Source organism: Nasonia vitripennis, chromosome 4 (genome assembly GCF_009193385.2).
Source record: "Nasonia vitripennis strain AsymCx chromosome 4, Nvit_psr_1.1, whole genome shotgun sequence".
Lineage (NCBI taxonomy): Eukaryota > Metazoa > Arthropoda > Insecta > Hymenoptera > Pteromalidae > Nasonia > Nasonia vitripennis.
The window spans coordinates 30,921,271-30,934,502 of NC_045760.1; the positions used below are offsets into that span (position 1 = coordinate 30,921,271).

The following is a 13,232-nucleotide window of genomic DNA, read 5'->3' on the forward strand; positions in this document are numbered from 1 at the left end:
CGGTTAAACGCTTATTTAGTTAAATCGTTAACCACAACTTAGCTAAGTGTCTTAAAGCTTATTAACCGTTAACATTTCTACCAGGGAACCTGATCATCTAAAAAAAATAAACAAAAAAAAAAATGGAGACACCCCCGTGTGATTCATCACCTCGGAGGGCTTTTTTATTCGTCGCAGTATACTATAGCTTCACAGCAGCCGCTTCGCCACCAGAGCTATATACAAGGCTGGTATACGCGTCGCGGTACACAGTAGGCTGCGGTGCACAGACACACGGCTCTGCGTGTCTATATACCTGTCTGTCGCGCGGCCACTGTAATTAAAATTACCATTCGATTGTCCGCCGTCAATAATTGGAAGCGTATATACAACCGCAGCCGCGCGAGAGGAAAGCTCGGCTGTGTACGAGCTTCGGAGAGAAAGCATAACGACGAGGCGTTATTTCGCAATGCATCACTTTTCGAAAAATCAATCCAGATGCCTGGGATGTACCCGAGGATTGTAAAGTGTATTCGAGATGTATAAGGCGATTATTTTGTTGTGATGCTCATCGATTTTAATAGTTTATATGAATGAAGCCGTTTCCATATTTATTGCTTATGCGCTACTATAAAGGGAGAATTCGGGAATTAAGCGCGTTCGACGGGGAACTGCGTGTAATTCAAATTTTATAATAATACATGAATGTAAAATGAACGTACTCTCCGGTGTGCAAAATAATTTTCGCGGAATTCAACGCACGATTTGCTCGCGCAATGCGATGAAAAAACTTCCAATTTATCATCTCGCGCGCATGCACCTATATATACAAGCAATTCGGCTTTTATAACCACGGCGGAAGTTCGATCGAGATGAAATATCGAGCGCGAAATTCAAATCTCACCCAATTTTCCTTTTCCAATAAGTGTGCGAACATTTCGCCACATAATACACATCAGGCCCTCGCGTCTATAACCGCAACCGCTAATGAATTCCCGGCCCTACACGCGCACACACACACACACACACACAGAGCTGTAAAAAGTGGTTCGTATGCGCGCGAATACGCATACCCATACGCATACGAGCCGCTAACAAAGGGAGACAATATATAGATATGTATACGTACTTGTTAATGCCATCGAAGTCGCCGCCGACGCCGACGTGGTCCACTCCAATTAAATTCCTAATGTGATAAATGTGCGCCGCTACGTCTGCAACGGTCGCCTGCTCGCCGCACTTGACGAAGTAGTTGTAAAACGTGATCATTACCAGTCCGCCGTTCGAGGCCTGCAACATTGTCGAGAGAGAAAGATTTTATTGTTATCCCTTTTATACGCGCGCAAACCCACACGGTCGGATTTAATCAAAGGGCGCGAGACAGCGGTGTATAAGGGGGAAGACGTTAACTTATCGGATTTTTGGGATTACCGCGTGTAATATTGGAAATCCATATGGGGGAGGTTTGTAATTATTTTCATTTTCTTCGCTCCAGCACACGGGGCAGGAAGGAAGTTGTCCGGGTTCTTGTGCGGGATGAGCGGGATTACGCGCGAGATTAGAGCTATAGGGCTGAGATGGGTTGAGTCTGCTCTGCTGTCTCGGGACTCTATGTATGCGTGGGTGTAATATGTGTATGTATGGGGAGGGCTGCTGCATAGTACGAGGATTTCGATTATGATAATGAGCTTCAACTGGCTTGTATATATGGAGTCTGACGTTGCCGGGAAGGGAGAAGTGGAAGAACCAGTGAATCCTCGTAATTGAATTTATTATTTCTATATATGACGTGTGCTAGAGACACGTCCGATTTGACAAACTCTTCTCACCCTGCGTATACATTATTTAATCGCGGAAGCGTATAAATTTCACAGCCAGCGCGCTTCGTTTGATTAAAAAAAAAAGAAAGAAAAAAGGCCATTTCGCGCGTGGATCGAGTGTCGATTATATGAAAGAAGCCGCGTCGGAGAAGGCAATCGACAGGTCTCGTTAATACATCGCCGGGATACATTAAGATTTCTTTCACGCGGTCGTCCGCCCCATTGTCCGAGACACTACAATGGGAAAGAAATAATCGATCCACAATAAAACTCGAATATAGCTCTCTCGATAGTGATGTAAGATTCGAAAGCGTCTTTGTGGAAGCTGCCCGTTCCTCCGAGTCACGGCTACTATTATTTTGTCATACGTCCGTCGAATCACGATAGAAGCACACGTCCTATCTAAAAAGAATAATATACGTCGTATTATAACGTACAGAGTGAGCAACACATATCGGCTAAAGTTTAGCTTTTCAAAGCGGCGTAAAATATTTTCACGCCACCACTTGGACTATGCACGCGCCGGAATAATACCACCCAGTTGGAGAGAGAGAGAGAGAGAGAGAGGGCGGTAAGTAGGCATGAGCGTAAAATTTAACCAGTTTTGTTGTAAAATTGCGCCATATTCGGCCGGCGTAAACTCGCCACATATTGAAAGTGGGTCGTAGTCGTGCGGGGGCGTTTCTGCTCTCTGTATGCCTGGGTGTCACCCCCGCCCGTGTGTGTATTTAATATTGATTTATATTTAGGAGCATTTATGAGCCGCGATTTACGAGCTGTTAAAGGCTCCGGCTGATAACGATTCGCGTTAATTTTCCATGCGCCGCGGTGAGTCTAGACAGATGGAAAATTTAGGGTTCCTGCGCGGTGGCTGTTAACAAACCGAGCGATGGAGTATTTTTGGGAGAGTTCGGTCATCAGTTATTTTCAACCGATTTCATTTCGGATGCGCAAAAATGAAGATTGAAAGAGACTCGGAGGGATGTGTCAAAGGAAGGAATGTATGTAAAATTTTTATTTATTTCTTTATACATACACCCGTCGCTGCCTCTCCATTTCTCCGTTCGACAAAAAATAAATACAGCGTATACGAGAGCTACATATATAGTAAATAACGCTGCGTGTATGCCAAAGTGAATTAAAAGTACGAACGAGAAGTTAATATTTCCCGTAAAAGGAAGCCGTTTCCAATCACACTGCGCATTACACAAACAAACCCCGTCAAGCTTGTGTACACACTCGTAAAGTAAACCCTGAAAAGAAAACACCCCCTATACCCCCTCGGAATTACCTAGAAGCAATTAAGTGTCCCCCGCGCGTCCATTTAATTAAATCCGACGAAAAATAGAATCAAAAAGCAAATATACTCTCAGTAGCTCAGGCTCTACTCAAATACTGCACCGACAGGTACACAGCGTTCCGGAAATGCGCACACGCCTACAGTCTCCGAAGTCCATGGATCTGGCCGTTTGAGGGAATTTCGAGGTAAACGTACAGTGCGCGAACACGTAAAAGCGAGCGTAAAATGTCGAATGCAAGCAATCCGCCAGTGCACACGTGTTATTCGCACTTCTATGGACGTGTGTGAGTGTGGGTGTTTACCGAGAAATTGAATTCGCTACGCGACCTGTACGCGCGGGGGACAGTCAAAGAATATGGTGGGGCTTTGCTCGGGCTCTATGTGTATTTAATTAATGAAGGGATGGCAGCGGTTTGCCGCTTTGTGCGCAGTCGCGCGCCGCTCAAAGGCGACGTGTCTTAATGCGAAATGTTTTTTGAACTCGCGCGCGGTGTTATTATATACGAGAGGAATTTAATTAAGTGTGCGAGGCAGAGGGGAAAAATTATTAATCGCTCGTTTGTGTGTATTCGTGATTTTTGAAAATCGAGGTAGAAAAAAATTCTTGAAAAAATTGAATTTTCGTACCTCGTTATCGAACCTTTGTACATTTTCCCATACACCGTCTAACAAATCGAAAAATACCAGCTCGATTCGCAGCGAACGACACGCGCTGATCTATTTTTTCGCCCAAAAGAACACACCGCAAACGTGTACTGTATTCATCAGAATTTCAAAAAAAAGCTCTCGCTTTGCTTAACTACCTGATTCAAAACATAAAAAAAGCACGTTATACACTCCCAATTTGGCGCACATATAACTCGAGCTCGGAAAAACAAAACGCGCGCTGCAGAGTCGGAAAAATATTCGCGAATGTGCATGCATCCCCCCTCCCCTCCAATCCCCCTCGTTTAAACAGGAGCAATTTATCTGGACCTCCTCTGCAGCGCTCGCGCGTGTTAAACAACTCGAACACGTAGCTACAAAAAGCGCAGAGAAACGTTTACACCCCTACTATGCGCTTTATATATATAGATATACCTGTATATATAAAAGCCGGGTATCGCTGCAGAAAGAGAGGGAAGACTAAGCACCGTGAAACATCGGGCTGCGCGAACAGAATGAAATCACGTACGAGTAATCTAGAGCTCGCCTGTGTGTGTGTGTGTGTGTGTGAGCTGCGCGGAAAAATCGGCCATGCATTTTAATCGAACGGACTCGCGGAGAGAGATACATAAAACTCTTATCTCTCTCGCGAAAACAAAGCGAAACTTTTCACTCTTTCCCGAGACAGAGTAGAGCAATGTATAGGAGAGAAGCTTGAGGGTCTGAATTACGTAGTCGCCGGAGCGCATTAACATGCAATCAATTTGGAGAAACTCGATGAGCTGCGCTACGAGACCGGAATAATGAATACCCCCAGGGCGGTATAGTCCCGGACACACGCGCGAGTACCGGTCCATTTATATAAAGTAGAGGAGAGAGAGAGAGAGAGAGAGAGAGAGAGAGAGAGAGAGAGAAAAGTGAGCCGAGCGAGTATAATACGGCCACTCTTCGGAGCGACATATTAATATGCCGCGAGGTGCGGGCGAGAAAAAATGGCCGCGATATGAAGAAAAGTGTGCGGCTCTGTGGGAGAGAAGAAAAGAGGACGATTGTGATGGAGCGAAGGGGGTGAATCAACCCTCTTCGTGTTGCGAATCGAGAATCGACGACCACAGCGCTTGTTTATTCCTCGATAAAAGACACGGCGCGCAGAAGTGATGCGATACACTCTAGCCTTAACAGCAACCAAAGTCCAAGTCGCCAGAGCCCAATAGCCCAATAATGACGCGACCACGAGCGTCCAATACCGCAGCGCAAGCATATCTCGCAGCGCAGTCTCGAATTATCCCCGTCCATCGCGCGCGCGCATGCATTACAGCGGCATCGGCCGAAATGGCTCTGATGTCTGTATATAGCTATAATAATACATACCAGCTCTCGGAGTATGTCGTCCGGCACGTTTCTCGAGGAGTTGCAGATTGCGAAGGCCGACGAGTGGGAGAATATGAGGGGAGCCTTGCTCGTCCTCAGCGCGTCCCTCATCGTCCTCCGCGCCGTGTGGCTCAGATCGATCAGCATACCCAGTCGGTTCATCTCCCTTATCACCGCCTTGCCGAACGTTGTCAGACCGCCGCCTGCAATGCCAGACGCCGAAGCGTTATATTATGCATATACGTGTGTGGGAACAGTTCGCTGCTGGAGATATTAAAGCCATTCGTTTTGGCTGGGGGAAGAGTAGCTCTCTATGCGGGGATTTTTCGGAGTTACTTTTTTCGAAGGGGTATGTCCGGATGCGGATTTATGCTTTTGAATTATCGGCTGTTTCTTCGCTGATGGATGGATTATTCGAGCGAAATCGAGCGAAAAAGCGCTGCGGAATCGCGAAAAAAGATACAACCCAATCGCATAACGAGAAATGAAATTCCACTCGCCATAAAGCTCTCTCGAACGAAATACTAAAAACGAGACAGGAATGCGAAAAGTACTTCGTATTATACTCTACACCCCCTGAACGTCGACGAACATTCCGCGAAAGTTCGCGCGAGCTGCGCACAAAAGCGAGCTTCGACCCATATACCGGCGCAGACACTTCTTTCGAGAGGGCCGCATCGAAAAATACAACTTTCAACCGCGCGGCGATTCGAAAATAAAACATCTATACCATACAGAGTATACACACCCACTACGTCAGGTGGGAAAAATGAAGGGCCCTTCAGAAATAAACGAACAATGAATATTAACCGGCATATTCAGCATTCAAGAGCCGGCGAGCAATTTGCAAGCTCTCCGCGGGCAATTTTTCACCTTTGCCGCGCGCGTGCCAAAAGTGAGCAGTTACAAAGGCGAGATTAATTGTTCCTTCGCAGAATCGAGTATATATCGCACCTCCCCCGCGCGCGTACACTACTCGGAATTGAATTATCACTTCTTTGTGCGAGCAGTTGCTTCGATGCGCATAATTTTCTCCCGGGGAATTTTCTCTCGCTTTGTACGCAAAATTAAAGGCGAGATTAACAGCGCGTCGGAATTGAATTCGCAGCCTTTTCCCTCCGCTCCCCGCCCGATATAGACTCCGTGGAATTCGCGAAGATTGCGTCCATATAAGAATTTATCGGCGGCGCGGTCGAACGATAAATACACCGGCGGCGGGACTTTTTATGCGCGGTGCGCGAGCAGACGTAAAAATGAAATTTTCAAACAACCCGAGGCAGCGGCGAGCGCTTTGTTTTCGAGACATAAAGGTAAAGTGCCGCCATGAACACACGGGGCGAGTTTATGGATTAACTCGATGCTCTTTTCTACCGACGGGGGTTGATTGAATTTTAATGCTTTTTTTTTCGAAAAATCTTATCGCCAGAGAGAGAGGAGATGAAAAATAAATACGCAGAGGAGATCTCTCCCGCTATACTTTCAATGTTTTCCTTTCAAACTTCTCTCCTAGAGAATTACTTGCCCGTTATATTTCTCTCTTTCTCTGCGCCGCAAGTTTTATGAATTTCAAATAAGAATAATATTTCCATACTCTAATGAAAGTTCTACTGCTGGGCCTGCTGTAGTTTCAGCGTTAAGCGGTAGCGATATTATCGAGCGAAGTTTGTATTTTTCTTGCTGTCGACTCGCATTTATGATGTATTTGCTTACAAACGTCATCAAAAGTTGAATTTGAATCCAAATGTTCCGGTACGATTGTGGTATGGGAACACCACCTATTTTTTAATGTTTTTCCGTCCTCTTCAAGACTATCGAGGTTAGATCCACGAGAAAACGTGCCAAGGTACCGAAAATGCCGGATAAATGCACCCTAAAAAGGCGATTTTTCAGGTCCGATACAGGGCGATAAATATAAAAAAATGTTTGTAACGTGCAGTCGAAAATTTTATCATTTCAAAACTTTCTCTAGGTGTAGGCAAAATTTCTTTCAAAATTTGCTTCTCAGCAGTATACTCAACAATGTCTTCTTCTCCTCCATAATAGCGTCGTAAACACCGCAATTATTACTCTCCAGTACATAAGGACGCAATCGCGCGTACATAATTCACCAGGTCCTTTGACTGCACACATCCGCGAACACGACGTTGAACAAGGCTAAGGATAAGCGCGATTAAAGAGACGTCGCCGACAAGGAGAAATCCAGACTAATCGCGACGCAGTTGTGTACGTCTGTATACTTGTACACAATGCCATTAAACCTCTCGCACACGTCTCTTTTCGAGAAGAGAAGCTCGAACACATACGCACACGTATATGCGCACATGAGTAACGCCGAGAAGTTGATCCTGAGTTGGGATAAAGAAGAAAGAAGAAGTAGGAGTAGAGGGAAAGGGATGGCAGTCGTATATAGGGGGGAGAAAAGCTCGGCAACAATGGCCCTCGGTTTTGCCTGCCGACCTCCTTTTTCGACGGTGGGATGCATTTATTGTGTATTTTGTGTGTGTATATACATACATGTATATATCGAAGGCACGTGAGGAGAGAGAGAGAGAGAGAGAGAGAGAGAGGGACTGTATTTTCTGTGGGATTGAAAGGAGAGCTTTTTTCGCGTATCTTAGTTGATTTGTTTCGTGCGGGCCTGAATAGGTTAGGCATCGATTTTCAGATTTCCCTTTGTGTCGATCGCTTTTCAAACGGACGAATCCCTCCTCTTTTCGTTGTTGTTTTTTTTCTTTTTGTGTGCGTTTGTGCCTAATTCAGCGGGAGAGTAAACCACAGGTACTTTTTCGACGGGACGAAAGCTCGTGAATTTCTTGTTAGGATAAACAAACAAAGCTTCTGATTAAAACTCGCGAAGAAGGAAGAATATCCGTACTGTATTTTTTTTTTTTTTTTCATTTCCGCGCGTGCACGTCGATTTTCCCTCGCTGCGCTGCGTGAGCGCGCTGCAGCCGTTTAATGAACGGAAAAACGTACCTTTTCGAGGGACTCTCTCTCTTTTCATTCGACGCCGGCGGAGGAGAGCTTTTTTATACGCGTCATATATTTTTTCGCGCGGCGGTAGCAAGGAGTCGGAGCTTTTTCGATTCGAACGAAGGCTGTATCTGGGACAGGTGTCGGCTCGAGATCGGAAAAATTGTTTCCGAAGCTGCGTGGATTAGTGAGGCTTTTTGCAGGATATTTTAATTTTTTAAGGGAAAAAGTTCGCTCGCTGTTAGTTTGGCATAGGCAGCACGTAAAATATTGCGTATGACGGCAGCTCGGCTGATGGATTGGAGAATATTGCTTTGAAAGCAGATTTACCGGGGATTAGTGCAGAGCTTTTGATGAGCTGCTGCATTTTCCGAGAATTACGTTAGAGGATTTTGAGTTCACTGAATGGAATATTAACACGGCAGTGAGTGGATCGATGAGTTACCGTGAAAGCCGATCGTGCTGTTTTGTAAATTTGTTTCAAAATCCGAAAAACATTCTTCAATTTTCTACTCTTCAAAGAAGAAACGCGCAAACCCTATCGTCCTCTCATTCTCTCCAAGCTCATCAGGCTGATAGGAAGCGACGGATCAAAAGTCAACACTTTTTCGCGAGCACTTCATTCACACGAATTCATTCACAAGAGAGCCGATTTGATCTCAAGCTCTCTCTCTCTCTCTCTCTCTTTTTCTCAGAAAGGGCAAAGAGAATTCCGCGAGACTGAAGCACCGGCTATATACGAAAGAGCATAGGTAACCCGATGTTTGCTGTTTCGACGACGGCGCGTGCTTGAAATTCAACAAATTCGCCGACGACCCCGCGAGCTTTTATTAAGCTCTGGAAATCGATTCTCTAGCGCACTGTGCTTATTCGTGTCTTTGGATAATTTATCCGGCGATTTCTCGTCGAGGAGCGCGCCTTCTGGGGATTACGGCGTTAAAATTGACGCCGTACGCTCGTTCTTTGGAACGATTATCCGAGAATCGATTTTTCCCGCGCTCCGACGACTGTAAAGCACGTGAATTTTTGAGCTTATGCTCTGGCGTTACAAACGTCCTCTATATGCTCGCTCGTACATCGAATATTAACAAGTTTTCTCCTCGTCGTACAGCCGCTCGCTAATGTAATACTCGTGTTATTATGATCTCTCCCAGCACAGTTGGCAGAGCTTTCGGGGCAGTCCAGGAAACGGTTAATCTCGCAGCCCTGGCACACGAATCTTTTTCCTTGCCCGCACGATCCATCACCCTCCCGCAGTATGAAACAAATTACGCGTATCCCGCCGAAAGGAAAAACTTTCCAGAAAAAAGACGTCGGAACATCCTAGTAGCCCTCGTCCCTCTCGAGGCATCAACTCCTCGAATCCGGAACTAAGTCAAACAACCTGTTCACACTTGGAAACTTGGGCGGAACACGCCTATACACCCGGCCCATCGGGCACTCCCTCGACGATTCATTGTTTAAACTTTCCCCCATCGAAATTTACGAGCTAATTACAGTGTCAGAGAAAGTAGAAAAAAATGAAAACTCCCGCAGAGAGAGAAAGAGATACCCCCAAGGATACAAGATTAAAAGCAGCGAATATAACCGCAGAAGCTAAATAAATCAATTCTTCGCTCTCACCTTGCTCGTCGTTCTGCTCGACGTTGGAGCTTTTGGCCCAGGGCGTATTGCAGGTGTGGGTGAGCGTGAGGTAGCGTACGCCCAGCTGGTACAGGGTGCGCAGCACCGCGAGACTACTGCCCAGACTGTGGCCGCCCTCCACTCCAATCAGCGATGCTATCCTGCCCTTGTCGTGCGCCTCCAGAATCTCTGCAAGCAACCAAGCGTCGTGTTTTTTTTTTATTTTCTCTGCTGCCGCTGCTGTGTGTACACAGGGCTTTGGCCCTGGACTCGTAAATATAGATTCGAGCATTGGCCTCTTTCGCGCGCGAATCGGGATTTACGCATCGGTGGGATTCTGACGCTCTGATGCCGTAGCAGGAGCTTTTAGCTGGATTGAGATTAAGAGGGACGTGCGCCGCTTCTTGTTTATAAGGGGATGAGGGGCTGCTGCTGCCACTTTATTAAAGTGAGCTTTATTTTTTGGGGATGGGATTTTCGCTTCTTTTTTCGGTCGGGGGAGAGGTTATTTAGCAGCTTTTTTAGGTTTTGAATTTTTACAACACGAGCTGTATTCAAAATGTTTACATGAAAATCGATAAAATGACACGAATCACTGTGTACAAAGTTAAAAAGCTTTTCCGAACTTAATAAAAACAGTCATATGACACGCCGGGCGAGAGTATCTCTTTTATTGCAGAGCAGTATTACATAGGACGGATTTTCGAAACCATAAAAGCTTTCAACAGATTAATATCCAGTGTAAAGCCGTTATCAGCGCGTATGCACGTTACACACAGCACGTACAAAGATAGCTTTTGCGCTTTTGATTCGCTGCCAAAGTCGGACGTATGCGCAAAAGCGCCGTGGAATTATAATTACGCGTAACGTTTTCATTTTTTCGCAAAAGGAAAAAATATACGCAAAAGAAGCGAAGGAAGTGGAACGCGATTCGATGCCGTGAAACATTACAGAACAGCCGCGATTATCTCGGCCGATAATTTATCCCGGTCACGGATATAATCCGCGAAAGATCTACATCTTCGTATAACGAATTTAAATTTCCCGCCAAAAACTGGAGCCTGAGAGAATCGTACAAGCTCATCGGGCATATATTATACGATATCGAAACGCGTTTATAATTAAATTTTAACTATATGTAAACGTGTACACAATCGAAGTAATAATTAAATCAGAGTAAACACTCGGGGGAATTATACTCGTCAAATTGCGATTATACGCGCCGTGTATTTTTTCGCGTGCCGGGATTCTATTTCGTACATTCAACTCGCGCTTTTAATTCAATTAACAGAATTGCATAACCTTCGCAGACGGTAATACGGCTTCTTTTTCATCTCTTGTGCGCCGCGGCGCGCAGCCGGTATAATCCGTTGATTAACCGGCTTTTAAACAAATTGACGCGTCGTACGCATTTTTCAATCTAATCATTAGTCCAAGCGTATAAACAATAACTCATACTCGTTCGCGATCGAGTGTTCCATCGAAGAGAGAGAGCCTATTTTCCTCATTATGCAAATAGCGATCCTTAAAAGTCTCTCTCTCTCTCTCTCTCTTTCTCTACTCCGACGTGAAATACGTCTCTTTTTTGTTTCAATAAAAGGAACATTATTATTCCGCGGACGTATAAGTTCCGAGAAGCAGTTTCAAGGGATTCCCTCTCCTCTCACTCGCTCGCTCGTCCAGCCTGAGAAATACGAGGCGTAAAAAATTGATCAGATTTAAACTTTTTATACGCGCGAATATAAAGCGATAAGTTACACTGACTGCTCTAAAAAAGTTGCGCCGCTTTTTATTTCGCGAGGCTCAGGTGCAGCGCGTGTGTAATATACGATCGATATGTCCTGTGCGCTTCGAAATCGCTCAGCGTTTTATATATCGAAACGTCAATCTCAAAACTTTCCGTCAACATCGTCGCGTCTATAATGAAGCGGATTTCTCTCCCCGAAAAAAATAAGCACACGTGCATCGCGTGGGCGTGTAATAAAATTTACGACTGGAAAACAAAAGGGGAAGAACTTTACTGGCGGGAAATTCAAAAGTCCGGCTAATAAAGCGTAGACCGAGATACCAATATAGCGCAGCTCAACTCTTTAAGAGCATAGGGCTGTCGTAAAAGACGCGAGGCGTCGAGAAAAACGCAAATCACCGGCGCAGGACGTTTGGGATTGTAAAGTTTTATATGCGGGGAAGAGATCGGGAGTGAGGGATATCGGTTTATTCGCGCGGCTGAATCCCCAGAACTCAGGTATACGATTTTTCCTTGTGATCGTTGAATATACACTGAGAAAAATTTGATAGTAGAAATTACTATTTGGGATAGTAATTTTTACTGCTTTTCATAATAAATTGGTAACAGAGTTTTAAGATATTGATTGTACTATCCAAAGATAGTAATTTTTTATGAAATCGAGTTTTTAAAAATTTAATTTCAATTTCGCTTAGTTCTATATTTTACACCTCTTAGGCACTTCGCGCTGTTATTACTTTATCATTTATTATTTTTATTGATTATTATTATGATGTTTGGAAGAAAGAGATTAAATTTTTTTGCGGCGACGGGAATCGAACCTGGAGCTTCGGCATGAGAGTCGAGTGCGTTGACCATTTACCTAACCAGATTTGTTACGTAAAAAATTTCAGATCCAGCTCATGTATTAATTGGCGTACGAACTAAAGTTAATAAAAATTAACGACGATTAATTAATAATAAAGTTGAATCAATAGACACAGAAACTCATTATAATAAAATAAACGTAAAATGTCAACTAAAATACTGATTACCGCAGAAAAAAAAATTAAATTGAAACCTAACCGACTGAAAATATTATAATTTTTCCCACATTTTATAGTAGATTTTACCATCTTAGGTAGTAAAAATTTAAAAATTAAGTTTTTTGAAAGCCGTAACAATTTTTACTATCTGAGATAGTAAAAATTACTAGCTTCCGAGTCTGTTACCAAATTATCATCCGAGATAGTAATTTTTACTGTCAAATTTTTCTCAGTGTATACTCATTATATAGGCATAGGCTAGAATTGTTTCGCTGAGTGTATGCGGACGTAGATTTTGATTTACGTCAGTTAAGTGGACGGACGTTTCCATTTGGTCGAGAGAGTATAGATATGAGGAAAACAAATATTTTTGATTGATTTTATGCCAGGTACAGTCGTGGCCGCACTCGATGTTTGATTTTGATTTTTAAATGTACTGCGTTCTGCTATATGCAGTGTCGATGACAACTATGGACCAACAGAAATTAGCTTCGGTGACGCAGTTATTTTTTAAGCGATTCGTATTTGCAAAACAACAGAAGCCGTAACAGCCAGTCGACTTTTCAATATATTCTAAAAGAATTATTTGTTTTTCGCGCGAGTCGCTCCTTTTCAATTACAAACAATGCAATTTTTACTCCAGCCGCGCGGGCTTCGAATATGGAAACCAAACAAACTCAATAGAAATAAATAATCAACCAACGAACTGCACACTACGGCAAAGTTTATTATATACCCGCAACGCGAAC

General features: G+C 44.2%; 1 protein-coding gene across 3 annotated transcripts in view; it reads right to left on the bottom strand.

Moving 5' to 3' along the window:
• The window catches only part of LOC100121328 (dipeptidase 1), an 86,741-nt gene that overhangs the window by 9,548 nt on the left and 63,961 nt on the right, over nt 1–13,232 (bottom strand). For all 3 annotated transcript variants that reach the window (XM_008216768.3, XM_031930301.1, XM_016989884.2), the window contains 3 exons: nt 9,712–9,900; nt 5,116–5,318; nt 1,109–1,269 (listed from right to left, as the gene is read on the bottom strand). In XM_008216768.3, coding sequence (XP_008214990.2) covers nt 1,109–1,269; nt 5,116–5,318; nt 9,712–9,900 — 553 coding nt within the window. The remainder of the gene's footprint in view (nt 1–1,108; nt 1,270–5,115; nt 5,319–9,711; nt 9,901–13,232) is intronic.